Below are 23,018 nucleotides of genomic sequence, written 5' to 3' on the forward strand. Positions count from 1 at the left end.
GCGTGCACCGGAGTCACTCAACACGGGAAGCATTCGCATAGTTCAAGTACGACGTTACAGGGAAGCCGCGGAAGTCTCCACGATGTCTGGTGGTTCGTCTCGAGGCTTCAGGTGCATGTAAACCACAATGCAGTGGGCCTGCGGGCGACTGTGGGGATGCAGTTGCCGTGGCGGTGCTTTGTTTCCCTCAACATGGGCAGATGTGCTGAAAGCATAATTCCATTTGCGGCTACCCGTTCACGCCACTTCGCGCGTCGCTTCTCAAACACTTGTGCACGACGCCTGCTCGTGCGATGGCTGGAGACGCGTCGCACCACTGGCAGTTGAGACAGTCCAATTTCTGGGGTACAACGTTAGGCCGCTTCGGCACAAGGTCCGCGCCGGAGAGGCCAGTCTGGTCCGTGCTACCGGCAGTGAACGACTCCAGTGGACAAAAATGAGTTGAGGGAGCGGTCAGACGCGACGGGGAGCCGACGGTTGTTGGTCCATGCACAATGCTGTCATAGCGCCCTGCATAGGCGTCGGGCCAAAGATCGGAGAAATGCGTGCCTTGTTGTCTTGCTCGCACCATGAGCTGCACTCCGGCATCATAGCCATCCTGCGTAGCCTTTCCGGCGCCGATCACAATGACTTTTACAGCACCTTGTTGGCCCGCTTGTACTTCATCCACTTCCCCGCACCCCATCGTATCACCCCATATAGTTGACAACGTGATGCTAGAGCAGCGGTAGCAAGACGTTCGTGGCATCTCCCCACTTCTGGCGGGTGGTGTTGACGCGGGGTCCTTGGCCGGGCTGCGCGGGCGGGATCGCTGGCATGGAGTACATAAGATTACGTCCGAGACCTGCGCGTCGATCGGGGGTTTCCCTCGAGGCCACAACATTGAAACGACACTCGATGTTGCAGCGTTCGGAAACTCAACTCAGCTTTGACGCACAGCCCACTCTTGCCGCCATGCGTCCCTTCACCGTCAAGTCAGCACTGCTGTCCGTCGTTGGCCTGCTGGGTCAGGCGCTGGGACAGCAGTATGAGGCTCACAACAGGACCCCCGCGTCGTGCCCGGACTACACCGAGTACTCGCAAGAGCCCCACAAGCCCTTGTCCGACGGGCCACTGGCACTGCCGTTCATGAGGCCCAGCCCTGAGTGCCGGACCTTTAACAGCTCTGCCGTCGAGGTGAGTTGGGCCAGGTCCAACTTGCAGCGTCCAACAGCCAACAATTTCTGACCGCAATCGACCACCACAGAAAGTCATCCAGGACATCAAGGGCCGTCTCAGGGACCCCGACCTGGCTCGTCTTTTCGAGAATGCCTTCCCTTCCACTCTCGACACGACGGTCAAGTACTTTGACCCAAAGTCCAACTTGGCATTCATCGTCACGGGTGTAAGTTGTCGCTGGGCTTGAGGTGTTCATGGCTGTGAACGCTGACTGGAGTCGCGGGAATTATAGGACATCACGTAGGAATATCCACCAGACGTTTTTCGCGTCCGTGACTAACATGCATTATAGCGCTCAGTGGCTCCGGGACACGGGCAACCAGTTTGCACACCTTTACAAGCTGCTCCCGCTCGATAAGGACCTGCAGGCTCTTGTCAAGGCTATCATTAACACCGAAGCCCGGTACATCTCAAAGTATCCTTACTGCGGTGAGTGAACCGAGCAACACCCGACCACAGCCAACCCGCCGCAACATGAAGGGATGAAGCTCGCCAGAGGCCATGCGCTGACAAACTATCGGTACAGGCGCGTTCCAGCCTCCGCCAGAGAGTGGACTGAAGCCCACAGTCAATGTAAGTGCCCACAAACCAGCGATGCCTCCTCCTCGCTTGTTGGCGTGGTATGAGCACTCATTCTGACACGCTCGGTATAGGACTATGCGCTCAAAGTCAGAGTCAATCCGTAGGTCATGGCCGTTTCCTGATCTGTGCGCCAGTCGCTCACCAGAACCCCCTTCAGGCCTGTTGACAACCACACGGTCTTCGAGTGCAAGGTAAGCGCATCGCGTAGGCCTAGGTACTGTAGCATTCCCATACTGACAGTGCCCCTTAGTACGAGCTTGACTCGCTTGCTGGCTTCCTCAAGATCTCGAGGTCGTACTACGCCAACACTAAAGATGCGAGCTTCATTAATGACAACTGTGCGTCCTCTCCGGCCCCAGCCGCTTGGGTTATTCTGGGATTCAATCACTGATTCGTCTCCAGGGCTGGCTGCTTTGGACCAGATCACCAACGTGCTCCGCAACCAGTCCCAGAGCACTTGGAGCAATGACTTCGAGTTTACAAGCTACTACAACTGGACCGGCCTGACAGGTTCCCTTTCGCCGCCCGTTCCCAATGGTGGCAACGGCGAGCCCAAGCAAGCAAATGGCCTCGTTGCCTGCAGCCATCGGCCGTCTGATGACCTTTGTGTCTTCAGTAGGTTACCCCTGCATGTTTTAACAGGCATCATGGAATTTTTGCCTTTGGAGAAGAGCGCGAAAGACCTGGGGCTAACGCGGAAAATCAAGACTACATTACCTCCGACAATGCCATGATGGCGGTGGAGCTGGGCCACGTCTCCGACATGCTGAAGACACTCAAGAAGGAAGACGCGCTATCGAGCAAGCTCGCACGATACTCTGCCATCATCAGAAACGCCGTCTGGCAGAACACGCAGACCCCGAACGGGATCTTTGCGTATGAGACGAACGGATTCGGTGGACAGTATGTCATGGATGATGCCAACGTGCCCAGCCTGGTCTCGCTGCCGTACCTTGGCTTCCTACCCCGCAACGACTCGACATACATCAAGACCAAGAAAGCCATGTTCTCGCGTGCGAACCCCTACTTTGCCATCGGCCAGGGTTTCAGCGGTATTGGGTAAGTGCAATCCTACCCCCCTCGCCTCCCCCCACGAGGCAGCTCGTCTAATCGGAATGATTGCTGCAGTGGGCCGCATGCGGATGCAACACACCCGTGGCCAATGTCCCAGATTTCCGGTATCTACGGAACCGACGACGACGACGAGATCAAATCCCGTCTGGCGCTGATCCTGGAGAACACGTCGGGCCTGGGCCTCATTCACGAAAGCGTTAATATTTACAACGCTAGCGAGTTTACCCGCCCCTGGTTCGCCTGGGCGAATAGCTACTTTGGCGAGATGATTCTAGACCTGGCGGAGAGGAAGCCCGGTCTCATCTTCAAGGATGACAAGCCATATGTTGTTGGCAAATAATTGATAGGTCAACGGTCAAGGTACAGTAAAGAAATAGAAGCATATAATATTCTAGTCCCTCGAGTTACGCGGAAGCACAGCGCAGTGACCCCCACCACGTGCTGAAGCGACCCACGCTATCGGAACTGAATGACTTGCACAGCCATTGAGAATCCACGTTTCTCACGTCTTACTGCAACGTTGCGGCTCAGTGGGGTAATGATCTTCAGTGGGATCAGTGGGGTTCGCCCGGCGGCCCATCACCCCCGGGCTTGGGCGTTGAGGATGGGGGTCATTTGGGGTCAGCGCGGAGGGGATGGACCTTTGCCGAAGCCAGGGGTTAGTATGGCCATCACTTTTTGCGATGGTAATTGGCAACGCGGCAGGCACGTTTTGCTGACCAAAGCGGAGTACGGTCTAACAGCGATTGCGGGGAGCGAAGTGTTTCCTCGCGATAAAGTTTCCGATGCCTCAGTGTTCCCGGTTATGAGTGGGCGCTCTATTGACGGGAAGACCCGAAGGATCGTCGTTCACCGTTTCTCAGCTCCAGTTTTGCGAACAATGTACGAGGTATGTCAGCTGACATTATCTCATCTTCGTGCCAAGTTCAATCGTCCCAGTCCTTGAGTCTCACGGCTCGTCCAAACCCAACTAGCTCGCTTGCATTTCTCGGTTCGCCTGGTTTTCTAGCGACGCTATCATAGATGGGGGACTGAGGGAGTAAGCCGGAGGATTCTTGAGGCGCAGGCTTCTCGGCTTCATCCTAGACTGGCGCTCGTTCCTCTAGCTAGGACGCGTACTCCCCCACGAAGCCCTCGGTCCGGGCTGACAGGGAGGCACGGCCCATGGCTGTGACACGAGCCATTTGCACGACGTTCGGGAGAAGGATTCAAGGCATATTGGCCAGATTCACCATCTCACAACAGCACGGTCGGGGTTTCGTATAAATACGGGAGCCCGTGGAGGAGAAGGGGCCGAGCTCTCAGCGTTTCAACCCAAGTCTTCTCCATCTTGAACATTACAAACTCGGGACAAGATGAAGGTCACCGCCGCAGTTGTTGTCTCCGCCTTGTCGACGGCCGCCTATGCTGGGCCCGTGACACAGAAGGACGCGTCGTGCCTCAAGGGCTGCCTGGACTGGCAGAAGATCTCGTCTTCTGTCGCCGGCGATTCGACATGGAACGCCCTTATCGACCCGTTCAACCTGCGCCTCCACTACACCCCCAACACGGTGGTTACCGTGAAGGAGGCTGGTGAGGTCTCCAAGGCGCTCAAGTGTGTGCGCCAGTGCGGTGACTTCAAGGTGTGTACCGTCTTGATGCCTGCTGGAGGCACAGGCCATGCTCGCACTTTACAGTTCTAACAATGGCACAGGTTCAAGCCCGTGGTGGCGGCCATTCATATGCCGCCTTTGGCCTGGGTGGCAAGAACGGCAGTGTCGTCATCGACCTCGCCGGCCTCAACAAGGTCACCGTCCGCGCCGACGGCACGGCTGACATTGGCGCCGGTCTGCGCCTTGGCAACGTCGACCTTGCTCTCTGGGACCAAGGCAAGCGCGCCATGAGCCATGGCACCTGCGCCGGTGTCGGCATTGGAGGACACAGCACCCACGGCGGGTACGGATACGACTCTCGCATCTGGGGCTTGGCTCTTGACCACATCCTGGACCTCGACCTCGTCCTTGCGGACGGCACTGAGCTCACCGCCTCTGCCACGAGCAACAAGGACCTCTTCTGGGCTGTCCGCGGAGCCGCCGACTCCATTGCCATTGTCACCAAGTTCCACGTCCGCACCCAGGCCGCCCCCGAGTCGCTGGTCTACTGGACCTACGACCTTCCGGACGTCATGAAGGATGTCGCCACCGCTGTCAAGTCCTTTGTGCACATCCAGGACTTTGCCCTGAACAAGACTGTTCAGGATCGCCGCCTGTCCTGGGGCTGGTACTATGATCCCACCGCCTTCGTCCTTCGCGGCAAGTTCTTCGGCACCCTGGACGAGTTCAACAGCAAGATTGCTCCCGAGATCCTGCGCGGCCTGCCTAAGCCGAGCAAGTCTGACGTCCGGTCAGTTGGCTGGCTCGACAGCCAGTCTCTGTACCACGCCGGCACCTTGGACCACAGCGTGCTTGCCCAGGCCAACCAGCCCGGCCAGTACAAGGGCCATGACAACATGTATGCCAAGTCTATTGTCACCCCGGATCGATTCACCGAGGACGCCCTCACCAGCTTCTTCACCTACACCTTCACCAACAAGAAGGCCGGCTGGTACAGCATTGGCAACCTCTACGGCGGCCCTGACAGCCAGATCAACATCTACGACGACAGCTGGTCGGCGTACAAGGACCGCGACTCGCTGTTTGTTATCCAGAACGTCGGTTCCGTGGCGCTCGATGCGAAGTTTGACGACAGCCTCAAGCCCTACCTCAAGGGACTGCAGGAGTCCCTCACCAAGAAGATGCCCAACACCAAGTTCGGTGCCTACGCCAACTACATCGATCCCGAGCTCACCCCCGCGGAGGCTCATGAGCTCTACTACGGCCAGAAGATCTATGCTAGGCTGCTGTCGATCAAGAAGAAGGTGGACCCGGCCAGCACCTTCTGGAACCCGCTCGCGATTGGCGCTTAAGCGCCTGTCCATCTACAATCGCCCTCGATAATGGAGAGACCCTGTGTGGGCAAAAGATGCCGTGCGGAGAGTTTGGCAGGATACATTTTAGAATAACGAACAGATTATTGAGTATACAGCAAGCCGTATCGAATTCAATTCATTCAATTCGGAACGAGATCCACCCCTGGTGGAAGTTGTACTGTGTGCATTTACCTTGGTGACCTGGATACAACAATCCCAGTGGCAGTGAAACATTGATGAACTGGCCTTGACTACACCACGCCTTGGGTGCGGGGTTAAAGGACCTCTTCGGAACATGCCGTAGAAAATATGTCCAGCTGCTGCTGGGATACGCTGTTCGCGCCTTACGATTGCCCTGAGTGGTCACGATTGAACGAGCTGCGACGATTCTCTCCGGCCGGGTTTGCATCACAGCAGAAGCAAGACATAGACAACTACTTGGAGCTGATTTCGCCCCGAAGGTAGCAGGATAAGCCGTTTGCACGGCAATTCATGTTCGTAAGGCATCTATTTATACATCCTTGTTTCAACCCCTCGAGGCCATGTCTGCGTGGTATCTCCAGGTTGCCCTTTTAGGGTTGCAACGCGCAAATGCAAACATATACTTGAGATGAGAGAACTCAGCATACTTCCTCGATGCACCCTCCCGTCGAAATTATGCTTCCTTTCATGTATGTATGCTCCCCACGGTGGCAGCATTGAAGCTGTAACTCAGTTGAGCCCAACTTGCTGCTTTCTGAAACGACGCTCATGCTTCGTTGCCATCGACTCGTCCCTCGCTTCGCGCCGCCTCGCTTCTCGCTTCACTTCTCCGCCGGACCTCCTGGCGATAGTCGTGCGTGTCCCAGCGGCCCGAGTGGATCGCGCTGACGTGACGGACGTACATGGTGTCGATCTCCTCGAGCGTGCGATCCTTGGACTCGATGACGAAGAAGAATACGATGACGACGAGGGCCGCGCAGCATCCAGCAAAGACGAGGCCGTACAAGTAGTCGATCGCATCGGTGATGAAACGCGTGCTGAATACAGTCGTTAGTCAACGATACCGAAGCACAGTGGCTGCAACGCTGGGTAACTTACAAGAAGGAGATGAGGAAGTTCCAGAGCCAGTTGGAGGCCGTGGCAAGGCCCATGCAGGTACTCCGGTAGCGCAGGGGATACAACTCAGCATTGACGGCCCACACAAGAGGACCCCAACTGACGGCAAACGCTGCGATGGCCAGGCAGGAGAACGTGACGAGCGCAGAGCCTGCCTTGGGGGTTCGCATGGGATCCTCGTTGTCGAGGGCAAAGTGGCCAACAAAGGCGTAGATGCTGAAAAATAGTCAGTACAGTACATTATCATTTTGCCAAGGGACCAACTCACAAGAAGCACATCATCATCCAGGCAGCGCCGATCATGAGAATCGGTCGGCGGCCGAATCGCTTGATGATCCAAAGCCCAATGATGGTGCAGAAGACGTTGACGGATCCTAGAATGATCTGCGTGGTGTAGCTGTTGCTGATGCCGGTCGCGGCAAAGACGGTCGTTCCGAAGTAGAAGAAGAAGTTGGCGCCGGTCAGCTGCTGGCCGGCCTGCAGGACGATACCGAGGATCGTGCGGTACATCATGCGCGGGCCGGTGAAGATCTCGGTGAAGTGGAACGCCTTTTGGCTCTCGTTCTCTTCCTCCACCTTCTGGCGGATGTCGTCGATCTGGTGGTTGACGCCATCGGAATGAGCCGGCAGGCCAGAGAGGCGCGCAATGGTGTTGCGAGCCTCGTCAATTCGTCCCTTGCCGTAGGCGTATCTCGGAGACTCGGGCATGAAGAGGATGCCAACGCCAAGGATCAGGGCCCACGCGAACGAGAGGCCGTTGGGGATTCGCCACGAGGCACTGCTGGCTTTCGCCTCGGTACCCCAGTTCACCATTTCTGCGGTCCAGATTCCCAGGGTGATGAGCAGCTGGTAGGACGAGATGATGACACCGCGAATCACAGCCGGCGTACTCTCGCCCTGGTACATGGGGACGACGACGGACAGGGAGCCGATGCTGAGACCGCTGACGAGGCGGCCAATGGCGAATTGAACCCAGTGGTGCGACGAGGATATTTCGATGATGGTTCCGATGCAGGTGAAGAACGCGGAGGCGGAGATGGTCAGGCGGCGGCCAATGGTGTCGGCCATCTTTCCTGCGAGGAGGGCGCCGAGAAGGGCACCGACGCTCAGCAAACCGACGATTGTGCCTTGCCGGGCGGCGCTGAAAGTGTACGAGCCGTCGCTCTGCAGCTCTCCGAAGCGCTCGGCATAGTCCTGCATCAAGAAGAAGCCAGAGATTTGACCACTGTGCGCATATCGTTAGCCAAGCTTCGATCGCGAGCGCAGCATGTACGCGAGTCTGGAGCTCGTGTCGTCTGCAGGCAAAGAAAGGCCATACCTGATGTATCCGAAGATGAAGCCGCCGATACTGGCGACGGCACCCAGAATGCAAGCAATCCAGGTCACCTTTTGCTCAGCCAGGTCGTTGCCGTTGATGTTACTGTCGGCAGGTCCATCGATGGGACCTTCTTTAGGTGGATGGCCATTGCTGTGGTGTGAGGACAGGCCAGCCTCCCTCTTCTTGAAGAGCCCCATGATGCTCTACAATGCCGAGTTGTGGTATATGATAATGGGTGGGTGAGAGTTTTGTCCGACGAGGATCAATGTCGAAAGACAGGATGATAAGCTGTGGGAGTAAGAAGACCGAGGGGAGGAATCGGGTCCCCAGGACAAGGAGCTGCCAAAAACCAGTTATATTTATTGGATCGCGCCCGCGCGCGCCAGGCGCATTGAGTGCACTACGTACATGTCAAACTCGAAGCTAAGCACCGTTGCCGGCGTAGGCGAAAGTATGTCTCTGGGGGCGGCCTCGGGCTCCACGCCCGCGACACGGGGGTCCGCGCGGGCACGGCGAACCCAGCTGCGCGCGTGTCGTCATTGCGACTGGAGTCTGGTGTGTGGAAAAGCTAGACGGGGAACAGAGGCCGCGCTCCAGCACGAGGACAAGTCGGAGCTAATCACGAGACATTCAGCAAATGGGCCGAACATGACAGGCGACAAGTGTTGCCACGGTGAGCTTTTCCAGTCATGTGTTGTGTGTCGGTCCCGGGGTGTTGAGTCTTGGGCGGGACCCCGAGGGCGGAGGGACGTGGGTTGCGGCTTGCTATCCCACTCTGGCTTGAACTGCCGCGAACAAGACTCCCTCTGCCAAGCCGTTCAAGCCAAGCAGACGTCGAGTTGTTGAGGTCGATCACGGGGCTCAAAACGGCATCTTGGCTCACGACGCCGCTGTTTGTTGAGCAGCCGGCGCCGAACCGGACAGCTGCAAGAGCCAGGCCCCCCCGAGTCCGTTCTAGCGCTACTAATCATCATCAGGATTCAGAAAGCAGGAAGCCAGCGCGCGCAGGACAAGACTGGGCCGCCCCGACGCAACCGTTTGTGTTCCATCGCAACAATCTGCTTCCCTGCAGTTTTCTTTCTCGCAAAGACCGAAACGACGTTTCCCACAGTAGGACCGATGATCGAACGCGGCCGGTGGGGTCCGGCCCGGTAGCGGACCCATTGGCTTGGGAAATGCCGCATCGATCCGAAGATCTGAGCCCTGCATCCGGACGAGCCGACCGCCGGTGCGCCACCCAGTCATGGACAGCACCAGGTCCCGGTGGCGGGCGTCGTTGCGGCTCTCTGTGGAACCCAGCACTGCAAAACCGTCCCGGCCCATTTCGGTGGCCGATGAGGCTCGTGGTGTCCGGGCCTGCCCGTGTCTTCACCCTCGAAGCCGAGGCAGACGTTGCAAGCCATCTATAGTTGCCCGACGTGTGGCGTGGCATGGAGTCCTCCGTCAGCATTGTTTTGTTTTTCCATGGCCGGGCGGCGCAGCCCTGCGATTGAGTCAAGGGAGCGCACGCCCACTAAGTTAACTTGGTCATGCCCAGGCTCCCTCCCATTCCTGGGCGACCCTGGTTCAGTATGGTCCCACCGGGCATAACCCGCTGATAGAGGGACCAAGAGGCTAGCTTGACATCCCTGACGTGTCGGCGGCCGTGTTCGCGTGCCGTTCGTCGTCCAGCCGAAGCCACGTCGGCGGTCCCCTAACCCTAATGAGGGACCGCTGGGCTGCATCTCCGAACTTGAGGCGAAGCTGCCGCGGGAAGTCAGCCAATATTTTTTCAAGGTCCGACCGTTTAGCCGCAGGCAGGCAGAACGTATCATGACGTATCGCCATAGCCATTGAGGCTCGGTTCGTTCGCGGGGTGGCTTCATCCTTGCATATCGCCTTTGAGGCTGCGCCGAGGCGAGTCCATGTTCGAACCAAGGCGCGTGACACCATACTCAATCTCGCTCCAGGAACACCCAGGTTCATGCCTTGCGGAAGGGAGACATGAGACAGGCACGGCTGACGTTGGCAAATGCGCACTGAATCGTGCTTCTCAAGGGCCCTGTCTCTCTTCCACGGCACATGCATGCACGAGGCGACGATCGCCCGCCCACAGCTGCGACCTAGCGCCAGACCAGCCCGAGAGCCCGGGAGGCTTGGACAAATCAACATTCGTCGTATGATCTTGGCGGCCGCGCTGCGGGCCATTGTGCCCTGCAAGCGCCCTGCGAGAATCGTGCTGGAAGCATGCCAGCGCCCCGTCGCCCGTGGGCCTTGCGGCAGCTCCAAGTGTCCGTCGCTCGGCGCAATATGAAACCTGAACCGGGGCCGTCGTCACTGCCCCACCGGTCGTTGATACGGGCCTTCACCGAGATGGCATGCTTGAATCCACTGCCGGGTTCCAGAACACAATGCTTCACCTTGGGTTCGGTCAGGTTTGTAGAAGACCGTATTTCGTAAGCGGCACCGGGATTGAGCCGCCGATGAGAGCTATCACACGATGTCGCCCAAGAGCCCAAGGGTTGTTTCGACGTTTCCGAGCCATGTGAACCCTTGACTTGGTTGAAGACGCAGTGCATGTGGTCGGTTTATCACGACTCCAACCTCCAGAGAACACCTGTGATCTCGGCGTTCTTAGGGCTGTCTACTGGTAACTCAGCGATCTCGCACAATGCGCCTGCCTTTTCTCGTACAATCGATTAGAGGGTGGCTCGAGGTGAACGCAATTCCACGGTGACCCAGCCTATCCACCCTTGAGTCCACAGTTTGTGCAGGGAGGCATTTCCACCGCGTTTCGCAGAATGCTGAACAGCGCCGCATGAGCTTCCTGGATATCCGCGGTGTCATAAGTCAGCTGATTGATCTCAATAAATGACCGCGATCACGCCAAGAGTGCTGCTGCAGCGGCGGGCTTGTGTCCGTGGCGATCGAGAGGTATAGGGTAGCTAACTTTGTCGTCGAGACAGGTGGAACTTCAATGGGGCCATGTTCAATCTTCTTTGCAATGGACCATGGACATATGCATACAATATCATGCGCTGGTAGGTGTTTGTAGATGGCAATGCTCATTATGATGTACATGTAAATCTTGTCTGATGACACGCATTGCTGTATTCATGACATTGGTGTGTCGACCATTTCAGTCCATCCATGTCACCTGCAGGGCACATTTTGTTTGCGAGGTCCGGGCGCACCGTTACATTGCATGCGATTGACACAAAATTTTCTGTTTATTGATTTACCAAACAAGGCTCTCTCAAGACACGCACGCTACCAAAGCAAATGGAGATCACGTCGCTGCAGCGAATTGTCCACCAGGCTAATGTTGACGTTCTTAGTCGTGCAGCCCGTCGAGTTGTAGTTGCCAGCCAGCACGCTCTGCAGAAACTTGGACGCGCCCGCCAGCCCATTAACAAACTCGGTCGTGTGGCTTCCGGCGGCGTTCCTGACGTAGCTGATGGTGGCGCCCACGGTGCAGTATTTCTCGACGAGGGCGTCCGTCTCGTTGGCCGGGCTGATCTCGTCCTGCACCGCCTTGTACACGTAGAGCGGCATCTGCGGCACGCCGTGGTAGCCCATCTGCCCGTCGCTGTTGATGACGCGCTGCGCGACGGGCGAGTAGATGAGGTCGAACCCGTTCTTGAAGTAGTCGGAGATGTTGTGGTTGGCGTACGCGACGGCCGACTCGGCGAGCGTGTAGTTCTCGGCGGCCAGGAAGCCCGTCTTGTTGAACTTGCCGTCCGTCTTGAGGTTGTCCTCGATGTACTTGCGCAGCTCGGGATACTGGCTCGCAAGGCCGAGGATCCCCGACGGGACGAGCCCGACGCCGATGCTGCCCTCCAGGGTGAGCATCACCGACGTGACATTGGGAGTCAGACCGCCGAGCGCGGCACCTGCAAACTGCAGCTCTGGAGCGTATTGCACCGCCAGCTCGGCCGCCCATTCGCTTGCCAGCGCGCCGCCCGAGTATCCCCACATGGCATAGCGAGCGTCGGGCAGCAAGCCGAACGACGCCGCGCGTACCGCCCTGACGGAGTCGAGCGTGGCATGGCCAGACATGACGCCAGCCGTGAACGATCCCAGAGGACCTTCATAGTCGGGCACGCTGACGAACCAGCTCCGACCGAGAGCAGTCGCAATGTCCCCGGGCGGGTTCTTGTACAGAGCGTACGACGGACTGGCATCAACATCGGCCGAGTCGTACGGGATCTGGTACGAAAGCAGCGCCTTGCCCCATGACGACGACGCGGTCCCGTTTGCCGTCTTGGGCACAAACAGCGTGGTGACGGCCCAGGTCGGCTTGTAGTGGCTGTCGGTCGTGCGGTAGAGGATGTTGTAGGCGGCGGAGCAGTTTGCGACGACCTTGGTGAGGTTGCCGGGCGCAGGGCGGATGCGGAGGATCTGCCCGGGCTCGCCTGAGGCGAAGGACGGCGGCGCCGTGTACCACGGGTCCTGTTTCGGTGCAATTGGTCCCTTTTCGCTGGTTGCGCGCGGTTCCAGAGAGGAGAACCGGGGATATGACGACGCGGATGCGGCGCCCGTCAGCGCCGCCGCAGCGACAAGAACGCTCGATAGAAATACCATTGCGGATATTACACTGCTGGAAGACTGAGGAAATTCGCCGTGGGAAGCTCGCTGGACGGGTCAGTCTATGTCCTACGAGTCCACCGCGGGCATCACGACTATATAAGCTGCGCGGAGGACATGACGAGCCAGGGCAACGGTCAACGGCCAGGCAACGGCCATCGTCCGTCCGTTCTGCAAGGGCTCCCCGAGCGGTGAGTTCATCGCCATCGCATCACCCCGCACGAAAGGCAGGCCAAGGTTGCTGAGCCTCGGGACGGGACGCACACCTTTACGTCATGACGACACCGCACAGCGACATGCCCCAGGGATTTACCCGCCTCCGATGCAACCGAGAAGGAGGAGCAGCAAAAAAGTAAACGTTGGAGGTGCAGCACTAGGGCACGCAAGCGAGCTCCGCGGCGGCAGGCGGGCGGGCTCTTGGAGGAGTGCGAAACCCCATGGGATTAGGTGCGCTGCCTCGCCTCGCCTCGCCCTCGTCAACAGCTAGCTAAGCTCTCGAAGCTCGTTCAGGGAAGCCATCGCCGTGGGTGCATCGCGTTAGTGGTTGGCAGCCCGGCTGGGCGATGACATCCATTACCAATCCCCGCACTTCCATTCGCCTCGGGTATAACTAATGGCGCCGCGTAGGGCCATGGATCGAATCGGTTTCTGGAATAGGGCGGATGGGTGGTTGGCTTTGGGGAAATGGCTGGGACGATTTGGGCGATGGGCGATTCCGATGCGGCTTCGCGGCACGCGGGCGGCCGGGGGGTCTGGCCCGCGTGGGTTGCTCGACGTCGAATGCGCCGCCCGCCGATGCACGGTATCCCAAGCAAGCTTCGTGCTGCTTCGTCGTCCAAGTCGTTTCTTGGCTGTGCGAAGTGGTGACGGCGTGTCCTGCGCCACGCAGACGACCATTCCTGCCGAGGCATGGCTGCGGTGACTCTGGTGAGCATCATGAGTGCACTGCACTCACTCTGGGAGGCACCAGTGGACGTGACAGGCAGCCAACCCTCCGCCAAGCGGGACAGCGGTTCCCCGCGTCAGCACCATCGCCGGACGGATCGGGCGCTGCGGGGGCCAAGATCCCAAGGAAGGATGACGCACCCTCTGTGGCGGAGGTGCCCGTCCGTCCTCGACTGGGCGTGTAAGCTCAAGCCCAAGATCAGACCAAACAATTCCAAGCCATAAGCCCAAGCTCTCACTCATCGCACGGCGCCGGTTTTAGCGGGGCCCGGGCCGTCGCGCTGTGTCGCCTCCAGAGTTCGGACGTCCGAAGGCGACGCACGGCACTCCCTAAGAGTAAGGGGCAACACGGCATCCTGTGAAACAGTTTGGTCCATTGGCGATGGTCCACGAATTTGCCGCTCCGTATTTACGCGCCTCATGCGAAAGGCGCGAGGTGGCCGCATTGAGCGAATCCGAGCGTGTCTCACCTGTCGATGATGATGGTGCTGTTGGGTTGTCCTGGGTGCATGACACGGCCGGTATATAATGCGCAACGCACCTCATGTTGCTCACGGCTTGATGATTGCATTGCTTGAAGTCTGACACTGTCTACTTTGTGATCACCACATCTGTCGAGCGCCTGCTTTTGGACGCCCATCCGACCACGCCGCACATCGTCCGCGATCTCGACACCGAACACGACACAGAACACTCCGAGGTTCAATCCACCGGCGTCATGGCCACCACTACCGGCGGATACACGTTGGCCATCGTCGCGGCAGCGAGCGCCACGCTCCTCCTTGTCGCCTACCGCGACTACCGCGCATACGTCGCCCTCGGACCCCACGGCCTGCCAGACACCTTCTGGGGCTGGTACAAGCAGCTGAAGCTATCACGCCTCGCCCGCAAAGACACGACAGTCCCCGCGCCGTACGACATCGAAGCCGAAAAGGACACATACGGACCGCATGCCGCAACAAGCTTCCTCGTGGATGGCCTCCAGCCCCGACGCGGCTCTCGGCCGACCATCCCAGGCTTCGTCGCGCCACAGCGGCAGATCACCGCCGTGGCGTCCGCGGAGATGAAAGTGCAGATGCACAAATTTCTGAGCGCCTTGGTGGCAGCCAATTCTTCCGTCCTGCAGTACGAGTTGTCGGTGTTGGAAGGACCCGTGCCGGCCGTCCAGCTCAAGAGCGACATCGCCAGACCAGCGTTTCTAAAAACGACGAAAGGCGAGATGATTCACGTCCACCCGCCAGATGGCAGCACGCACCTCACGCTGTCTCTCGCCGATTCCAGGTCCGTCATCGAGCAGGGATGGGGCCAGCGACACAGGCTCAGCGGGGGGCTTCTCGGCTGGGGATACACGCTGGTGTATGCTCCGCGCGACCAGCGCGAGCTTGAGGTCTGGAAGGGCGTCGTCTGGGCCGCGGCGCGGTATTGCTGCGCCGACGTTCACGAGTTACGGCATCCGTAAAGGTCGGCTGGTGCCTGACACCTTCGTGTACATACTACAGTGTTTCATTAAGTCTTCACCCTCTTCGGTCTCCCTTATGAGGCAATAACGCCCGCTGATCAGTGAGCGAATTGTTCAAGGGCTGAACACTATTGCGTGAATTAGCACGTGGATGTTGATGGATGTTCCCATAGTCAGGCCTCCAGTCACTTGGTGGAACAATTCATGTTCATGCTATTCGTCTCACAGAAAGTAACGGGAGGCGCTGGAGAGCCAATCTCAATGTGACGACACTGCGCCTGTGCGCGTCTCAGCACTACATGTGGCCGAGAACGTGGTGTGCCATGTCGGCATTTGCCTATGCCCTTCCAGACCCTGGCACATACACGTGGGCCAGGCAGCTTCTCGCGACCGAGACAGAAAGGCTAGGGGCCTGTCGCTGACGGAATACTACCAAGTGCATAACGCGCTGCGATTGCAAGTCAAGTAGCCACAGCTGAGTCGCAATGAGGCCCGTTGCATCCTCCGGCAGGGTCCTACCGGAGGTCTTTTGCCGTCGACGACACAAAAGGGCATAGGGCTAAGATATTTCGCACCAACCAGCGGCTACATCCGCTCTGTGAATGTGAAATAACACAATAAGTAAGCCCAGCTGGGTCGAGCTGATCCTCCCAGGGGTAGCATCACAGGTGGGACGGCAATTCGGCAATGCCGTGAGACCGCACTTACTGCCCACGTTGAGCAATAGGGCTGATTCAGCGAGACCCGAGGCGCCCTCACATTTCCCACCAACCAAGTGAGCAGGGGACGCTGGAGGCGGAGCCGTGATGCCAATTATGGCCACGGCTGTCAGCTTCCGTGATGTTATGCGGACTGCTTTGTATGGACTCCATGAGCGTCTAGAACAGCGGCGGCGCTCTGCATGCCGTGGACGCTGCATGTGCGGGCACTAACCTAGTGGCTGAGTGCCAGGCCGCTCCAGGGTCCAAGGCCTGGTTCCTGACTGACTGTGCCGTAGTATGGCTTTGCTGACCACCGCTCGACGAAAGCCCACGTGCATGTGGAAAACATCAGTGCCATGCAACGCGGGCAGACAACTCGACGTATATAAGTTGGCGTCCACCCAGTGTGGACGACAGAGCGAAAGAAAGCAACACGGCTCATCAAACAGTTCAGCCTACGAAGTACAGCTCCTCAACACCATCAACATGAAGACCGCAGCATACATCGGAACAGTCCTCCTCGGTGCAGGGCACGTCCTCGCCAACAACCCCATCTCCGGCAGCGACTTTGCCAACAACAATGGCCTCGCCGCCGCCCAGGCCGCCGCGCCGATGTGGTACATGGCCTCGGGGACGTGCATGCCCTCTGCCGCTGAGGACGGCCAGGGCCACCAGACGAACGGTGTGGACCCGGACAACTGCAACATCAATAAGCTGGGCCACGGCTGCCCGCCGCAGCCGCAGTGGCAGGGCACAAACACCTTTTACGGCAACGTCGCCGGGGAACCGTTTGGCACGATCCCAACGTACTGGAAGGTTGCGCAGTGCGGCAGCACCCGGAAGATCATCTACTACGTGTACTTTAAGAAGGACACGGGTCATAAGAGCGACTGGGAGGGCATTGTGGTGACGTTTCGCAACAATGGCCGCGATCAGTGGATTCGCGACTCGGTGACGATGGAGCAAGGTCAGCGTCTCTGGGACTACCGAGAGCCAGAGTGATGTCCACTGACGAGAACACCACAGACGGCAACCACAAGACCATCGGCTGGGGCGACATCAACGACACGTTTGACAGGTACGCCCTGCATCTCTCCCTCTCACCCACACTGCCTTTGACAGCACAATGCGAGAACAAGTCGAGCTAACCGAGGCCTGGCCCAACCATCAGCAACAACGACTGGCAAAACTTCCAGCAAAAGAACCGCGACCACGGCAAGTTCTACTTCGGCAAGTGGCACCACTCGGTGCACCAGGACTGGCACACGACCACGTTCAAGAACACGTGCCCGCCGACGTCCAACGACGACTTCCGCAACGGCGACTACCAGTTCTGGGCGAGGAACAACCTGCGCCACGTGTCGGTGCTGGACCCGAACTGGAAATGGGGCAAAGCGACGTCGCCTGCCAACATTGACATTTGCTCGTATTAGCGGCAGGCGACGTGGCGTCGAAGAGAGTTGGGGGTATTTGCCGCTGATTTGAAGGGATCGAACACCTCTAGTAGTGCCAGCACACAATGTATTTGCACTCAAAATGATCTACTGAGGTGTGTCTTCCTATTACGCTATTGCTTGTGCTCTCTGATATCCCGGTGAATTATATCTGCAGCCTGCAGCGCCAAGGCGTAAACGGCCACTTGAAGATGACCTGTGATCGACACTGGAAGCACCGATGCGTCCACAACCCGCAGGCTGTCCACGCCCTTGACTCGAAGATCAGGGTCGACAACCTTGCCCATCGCTGCAGTCCCCATCGAGTGATAGCATGATCTAACATGCAGTCAGTAATTGTCCCTGAATTAGAGAGTGTAAGGCATACCCCAGTCCCGCGGCGATTCTTCCGTCAATAAAGTCGTCGGTCGATTCTGGGGTGAACACGCCGTCGAAGCCGGGAGCGCCCATCTCGCCGCTGAGAATGTCCCGCCCGAGGACCGTGTCGGTGCTCCCAGCAATGCGGATCTGCTGGCGGATGCCATCGCGGGCGATGAACTTGTCCACTTCCGTCCCCAGGAAATTCGGATCTATAAGTGGAGTGTCACGTACATCCGCAGACGCAAGGGTCACTGTCCCGCGCGCTGTAGGCAGCAAGTTGACATGAAACAGCCCAATCGCCGAACCGTCTGGCGCACCGGCGTAAATAATTAGATGTTCGTTGAAAGCGCGCTCCTGCTTCAACAGAGGATGCGTCGCTGGGTCGGGTGCCACTCCCTCGTCCGCCTCGATGGCTTTTGCCAGCCCGGCCTTGTCCTGCGCTCCGGTAGTGACAACAAAGTCAATCGGCTGGCCCCAGGCAAACTGCTCCTGCTGAAACAGTGGGTTGTTTGATCCAAGGGCGTGGCCAGCGGATGGATCCTTGAGCTTCCAGGCTGTGGCGAGCAGGGTGTGGTCGCACAGGTTCTTGCCCACGTCTGGCGAGTCCAGCGAAACTGCGATGCCGTGCTTGCGCAGCTGGGCAGCTGGACCAATGCCGGAGAGCATGAGGATCTGTGGCGTGCGCACAGCGCCGGCTGTGACTATCACCTCCTTTGCTTGAACCTGCGTTCCGTCTTCGAGCTGGATCCCTCGCGCTCGGGGCCTGCCCTCGTTGTCGACTAGGATCATGGCGACCATCGTGTCTGTGACAACCGTGACTCCGTCGAGTGGATAGACGGCCGAGGATATTTCTCGTCGACCACTGGATCTGTTTTCGTGGAGCTCTGCGACACCCAGGGCGCAGCCTGCATTTGCGTCAAAGTTGGGTAACGCTGACACTCCGACCTCCTCCCAAGACTTGAGCACACTGGCCCGCAGCGGGAAGGCTCGCTTCGTGCCCGAAACTGTCTGAATGTGCATATGTCCTGTGGCGCCACGCTGTTCGGCGTCGATTGCGGTGCTGTGTAGCGTCTCCGTCTGCCTCATGTATGGGAGCAAGCCAGCGTAGCTCCATCGTTTGTCGCCGACGACTTCGCCCCAGAGATCGTAATCCGCCTTGTCACCACGAATCCAACCGCCTTCGGGCTTATTAGTCGCGCGTGCGCCTCAATCCGCGCTTGATGAGTGGAACATTACACATATTGATGACGGTGCCGCCTCCCAGGGCACGGCCGGCTGGCACGTCGACGCTGCGGCCGCCCAGGTGCGCCTGGGGCACTGTCTTGTCTTTCCAATCATACGCACCGCCGACTAGATTCGTGGAATTCGCGTAGACAATGTCGGTTGCGTCATTCGCGTTGGGGCCAGCTTCGACGACGAGAATCTTTAGCGATGCGTCGAAGCGAATGAGGCTGCTCGCCAGGACGGTGGCGGACAGCCCGCCGCCGACCAGGACGTAGTCCCAATCTGTGTCCGAGACACCCATCATGTGACTCAAACTTGATCGATGCGATGCGATATGTACGGTGTATGGCGTTCGCAGTGGGCTCAATCCGAGGGGCAATAAATATGCCTTGGCTTACAGGAGGCTCTTGCAATTGTACATGTACCGTGCCACCGTGGCTGGTCGAGGTGTAAATAGACGACAGCCCCCCCTCGGCCTATTTAACGTAGGGGCAAGTCTCGCTATAAGTGCGAAATACTCTGCAATGCCGACAGGTACTGTAAATGCGCACGACAATGACATAGGCCCATATCAGCACCGGCCCCCAGCGCCGCACCGGCCATCCTTCAGTCGACGACCTGCCAAGTCTGGTCGGCTGCATCGACACGACATCCCAGAATGCTCTGGTGCGGCTTAGTGTCATGCGGCTCACATAACGGCGACCCGAGCCGTGTAGGGCTGGCACGAGACAATTCACGTTTTGTTCATTGACTTGTATTCACCACTGTGGAGAATGAACGGCGGTGGCGCGTCCCGAGGTCCAGTGACTCCAGTCAGTTCATGACCCAACTGCCGTCCCGGCCTACTTCATATTGACGGCCAGCCAACCGGCGTACCCAACAAGCCCAACAATGGCAAGTATGATACCCCACCTAGATCCCGCCTCGACCAATATTTGGCCGGCTAGGCCCTCGACCGCCTCGGCGTCGTTGGCTCGAGGAAAGGGCTCGCCTGGGACGTCCAGGTTGAGCATCTCACAGAGGGGACGCCATCCATCGCGCAGTCCCATCATGTGGAACTTGGCTGGCGGAGTCACTTGCCTGACATAGTCATTGTGTTCGTCCATCCGCTCTACAAAACGCCCGTCTTAGCTCTGTACTTGACAGGCGAAGAGGAGCAAGGGGAGAAGGCGGCGCGTCAGAAAGCTCTGGGCACTTACTCTCGGTCATCGGCCCCCATTTCCCCTCCTGCCTGTGAAACAACTTAGCTACCGAGCTTCAAAATCACATAGCCGAAGGCCCGAGGAGTGCAATGGCCGAGACGTACTGCTCCAGAAACTGCGTAACGAGCTTCGGATACCACCTCTTGCCCGGCACCGGCGCAAGGAACCAGTTCAGGAAGCCCTGCCCAGCCTGCTGCGTGACCGACTCCCAGCTTTTCCACCACGTCGCGCGGTCGCGCCGCACGCAAACGACCTCTGCGTCCGGGTATATCTCGAGCAGCTCGCCGACGAAGCAGTTGCCCGGTGCGTCGGTGATGGCGACAAACCCCGCGGTCGCCTCGCGCAGGAGCTTCAACAGGCGCGGCCTATCGTGGCGTGCGGCGAAAATGTCCGACCAGAGCTTGACGTACGCTGCGGCAAGAGCGCGCATTGTTTAGCATCAAGCCCCGAACGTATCAACTGGCAGATGGCGACTATTTACCGTCTTCTCGGCCTAGGAGCTGGGAGCCGCCGTGCATGACCGGCCCGTCGAGAAGCTTCTCCAGGGCCATTGCCATGGAGAGGGTCCCGGTCCGGGAGTAGCCCGCGCCGATTACCTTGAGCGACCGCGTGGGGTCTTGGGGTACGGATGGTACGCCGCCCATGGTTGTGTCTGGCTCAAATGTTGTCTGAGTTGGGCAGCGCAGGTCCGGTCGCGACTACGAAGAGGCGGACAGCATGAACGGGATGCAAACCTTCAAGTCGCATCGCCACGACTGGAGATGCTGGTCACATCTTTGAGCTGCCTGGGAGATATTGACCTGTGCATGTCGCTGTCAGCGCTAAAGTTGGAGAAGCTGCCAAGCAAAGCGGCACATCACCCTTGCTTCGGGAGGAGACCGTCTGGGACAAAGCCGGGAGAATGGATCACCAACACATCGAGCAATCCTCTGGACGTCTACAAAGAATTCCGATACCGTCCAGAGGCATCGGAACCCTTCATTGTTCTTTTCTTGAGATTGAAGTCTCCTGCCTCGCAACTCTCAATGGCCTACATGAAGCAGCCTATTGCGACAGAAAGTGTCTGTCATGGCAAGCTGCAGACCAAGTGGGGGATACGCGCCCTACGTGCCGAGCAGCGGGATGCTGCGGTGCGAGAGCCGGTCGCATACGTCAGAGTCAGCCCAGACCTCTGCCAACACTAGATCGACGCTGACAAGGCCCCCAAAGATGCCGACGACAAGATCCCGGACAGGACCCAGGCGCTGGTTGACTCCACGAGGCGCAATGGTGGCAGAGAAGCAAAAGAGAAGACGGGCGCACACCAAGTCGCGCAGGGGGTGTCTAGCCTGCAAGGGCCGGCACGTCAAGGTCAGTTCATGTCATGTCCCGCCCCCAGCAGCAATACGCGTATCAGTCGACATCCGGGAATGGCGAGAATCGCTGACGGACGCCCGTGCAGTGCGACGAGCAGACGCCGCGGTGCGCAAACTGCGTGGTTCGCGCCACGGAATGCATATATCCACCTCGGCCCTCACCATCACCATCAGTGCTGGAAGGTGTTAGAGGCGGAACGGCCGACAATGCTGGCAGCGCTGCGGCCCAGACAGAGTCGTCCTTGCAGGGCCAGATGGCACTCCGCGAAGACTCCTTTGCATCTTCATCTTCTGATGCAGTCGAGACTCCGGCTATCCAGCCCATGAACCTTTCAGTCACGGCCTTCTCATCCACGCCCGGTTCTTCGCGGATCTTGGAGCTGGAGCTCATGCATCGCTGGTCCACAAAGACTTGGGCGTCGCTGTACAGCGTGCCCGACGACCAGCCCTTCCTGCAGGAGCACCTGCCGCGCGCCGCCCTGTTCGAGAGCTACATGATGAACGGGCTCTTTGCCCTCGCAGCCGCCGACCTCGCCCATTCAGGCCAGTCCGATTACCTGGCTATTGCATACGAGTACAGCACCCGCGCGACGGCAGACTACCAGGTAGCACTGCAGAATGTCGGTCGCGACAACGTGCACGCCATCTACGCCTTTGCAATGATTGCCAACATCTTTAACTTTTCCATGCCGGCGTTGGCGCCGACTGCGTTTACGCGCATGAGAGCGGCGTTTGACACGGTCTCCAGCGCGTCTGACTTTATCATCACGCATGCGCACTGGCGCCCGCCGTGCTCGTCGCTGGTCTTGTCTGGGTCGCTGCAGCACGACATGGATCTGCTGAGCGCGAATACCAGGGCGGCCCTCGACCGACTGACGTCGCTCAGCGAGCAGATCCGTGTCCCGAGCCCGCTCGCCGGCCCAAGCAGTGCGCTCGCCGCCGACGTGAGGGTGTACCAGCTCGCCATATCGCACGTAAAGAACAGCTTCGCCGAAGATGCGCGCGGCGCGGTCAAGGGGTATTGCTTCTGCATCTGCGACGTCGTGCCATCGGAGTACATGGCTGCCGTCCGGGCGTGGGAACCGATGGCGCTCATCATACTGATGTACTTTGGCGTGGTGGTCAACCAGTCCTCGAAAGAGGTCATGATGTGGTGGATCAAGTCCAGCGGCAAGGAGCTAGTCGAAGAAGTCGCCGCGATGCTGCATGAGATGCCAGTAGCGCAGATGCCTGATGTTCAGAATGCCATCTCTTGGGCAAGAGAGGAGGTTGGGTTGCGAGATCCTATGGTACCAATCGTGAGGGAAGCATATTGAGCGTCAATTACAAAGGTGTGAAGTGGGAACTTGGAATGGCATGGGCATGTCAGAGACTCAGTTCTCGGTGTCACCTGTGCCGCTGTCCATGTCGTCGGCGGGGCGTTGGAGTCGGCAAAGGGCGCAGGCTCCAGCGATTTGCCCTCCCCAAAGCTTATCCTGGAAAGGCTTCAGTGGAGTTCAAGCATGTCCGTGGCGC

General features: G+C 58.6%; 9 protein-coding genes across 9 annotated transcripts; 5 read left to right on the forward strand and 4 right to left on the reverse strand.

Moving 5' to 3' along the window:
- Positions 1-954: 954 nt before the first annotated feature.
- Positions 955-3,214, forward strand: PLICBS_008863 (uncharacterized protein; the record flags this gene model as incomplete). The annotated part of the gene is made up of 11 exons (XM_018324661.1): positions 955-1,176; positions 1,247-1,384; positions 1,451-1,458; positions 1,511-1,647; positions 1,745-1,791; positions 1,872-1,900; positions 1,958-1,991; positions 2,051-2,138; positions 2,203-2,415; positions 2,508-2,859; positions 2,929-3,214. The coding sequence occupies 11 exons, from the start codon at positions 955-957 to the stop codon at positions 3,212-3,214; spliced, it is 1,554 nt and encodes a 517-aa protein (XP_018176055.1).
- A 1,015-nt stretch (positions 3,215-4,229) lies between these two features.
- Positions 4,230-5,818, forward strand: PLICBS_008864 (uncharacterized protein; the record flags this gene model as incomplete). The annotated part of the gene is made up of 2 exons (XM_018324659.1): positions 4,230-4,496; positions 4,568-5,818. 2 exons carry the CDS (start codon positions 4,230-4,232, stop codon positions 5,816-5,818), a joined length of 1,518 nt encoding a protein of 505 aa, XP_018176053.1.
- Positions 5,819-6,569: 751 nt separating this feature from the next.
- PLICBS_008865 (hexose transporter hxt1) lies at positions 6,570-8,434 on the reverse strand (the record flags this gene model as incomplete). Its single annotated transcript, XM_018324658.1, has 4 exons — positions 6,570-6,840; positions 6,902-7,135; positions 7,188-8,144; positions 8,238-8,434. The coding sequence occupies 4 exons, from the start codon at positions 8,432-8,434 to the stop codon at positions 6,570-6,572; spliced, it is 1,659 nt and encodes a 552-aa protein (XP_018176052.1).
- Positions 8,435-11,486: 3,052 nt separating this feature from the next.
- Positions 11,487-12,800, reverse strand: PLICBS_008866 (uncharacterized protein; the record flags this gene model as incomplete). The annotated part of the gene is made up of 1 exon (XM_018324657.1): positions 11,487-12,800. One exon carries the CDS (start codon positions 12,798-12,800, stop codon positions 11,487-11,489), a length of 1,314 nt encoding a protein of 437 aa, XP_018176051.1.
- Positions 12,801-14,466: 1,666 nt separating this feature from the next.
- On the forward strand, positions 14,467-15,207 carry PLICBS_008867 (uncharacterized protein; the record flags this gene model as incomplete). Its single annotated transcript, XM_018324656.1, has 1 exon — positions 14,467-15,207. The coding sequence occupies one exon, from the start codon at positions 14,467-14,469 to the stop codon at positions 15,205-15,207; it is 741 nt and encodes a 246-aa protein (XP_018176050.1).
- A 1,187-nt stretch (positions 15,208-16,394) lies between these two features.
- PLICBS_008868 (uncharacterized protein) lies at positions 16,395-17,341 on the forward strand (the record flags this gene model as incomplete). The annotated part of the gene is made up of 3 exons (XM_018324655.2): positions 16,395-16,875; positions 16,935-16,986; positions 17,080-17,341. The coding sequence occupies 3 exons, from the start codon at positions 16,395-16,397 to the stop codon at positions 17,339-17,341; spliced, it is 795 nt and encodes a 264-aa protein (XP_018176049.2).
- Positions 17,342-17,475: 134 nt separating this feature from the next.
- Positions 17,476-19,247, reverse strand: PLICBS_008869 (uncharacterized protein; the record flags this gene model as incomplete). Its single annotated transcript, XM_065601479.1, has 4 exons — positions 17,476-17,680; positions 17,730-17,931; positions 18,040-18,900; positions 18,959-19,247. 4 exons carry the CDS (start codon positions 19,245-19,247, stop codon positions 17,476-17,478), a joined length of 1,557 nt encoding a protein of 518 aa, XP_065457551.1.
- Positions 19,248-20,209: 962 nt separating this feature from the next.
- On the reverse strand, positions 20,210-20,792 carry PLICBS_008870 (uncharacterized protein; the record flags this gene model as incomplete). The annotated part of the gene is made up of 2 exons (XM_065601480.1): positions 20,210-20,559; positions 20,630-20,792. The coding sequence occupies 2 exons, from the start codon at positions 20,790-20,792 to the stop codon at positions 20,210-20,212; spliced, it is 513 nt and encodes a 170-aa protein (XP_065457552.1).
- Positions 20,793-21,414: 622 nt separating this feature from the next.
- On the forward strand, positions 21,415-22,819 carry PLICBS_008871 (uncharacterized protein; the record flags this gene model as incomplete). Its single annotated transcript, XM_065601481.1, has 2 exons — positions 21,415-21,498; positions 21,590-22,819. The coding sequence occupies 2 exons, from the start codon at positions 21,415-21,417 to the stop codon at positions 22,817-22,819; spliced, it is 1,314 nt and encodes a 437-aa protein (XP_065457553.1).
- Positions 22,820-23,018: the final 199 nt, after the last annotated feature.

Source organism: Purpureocillium lilacinum (assembly GCF_023168085.1).
Source record: "Purpureocillium lilacinum CBS 284.36 DNA, scaffold_6, whole genome shotgun sequence".
Lineage (NCBI taxonomy): Eukaryota > Fungi > Ascomycota > Sordariomycetes > Hypocreales > Ophiocordycipitaceae > Purpureocillium > Purpureocillium lilacinum.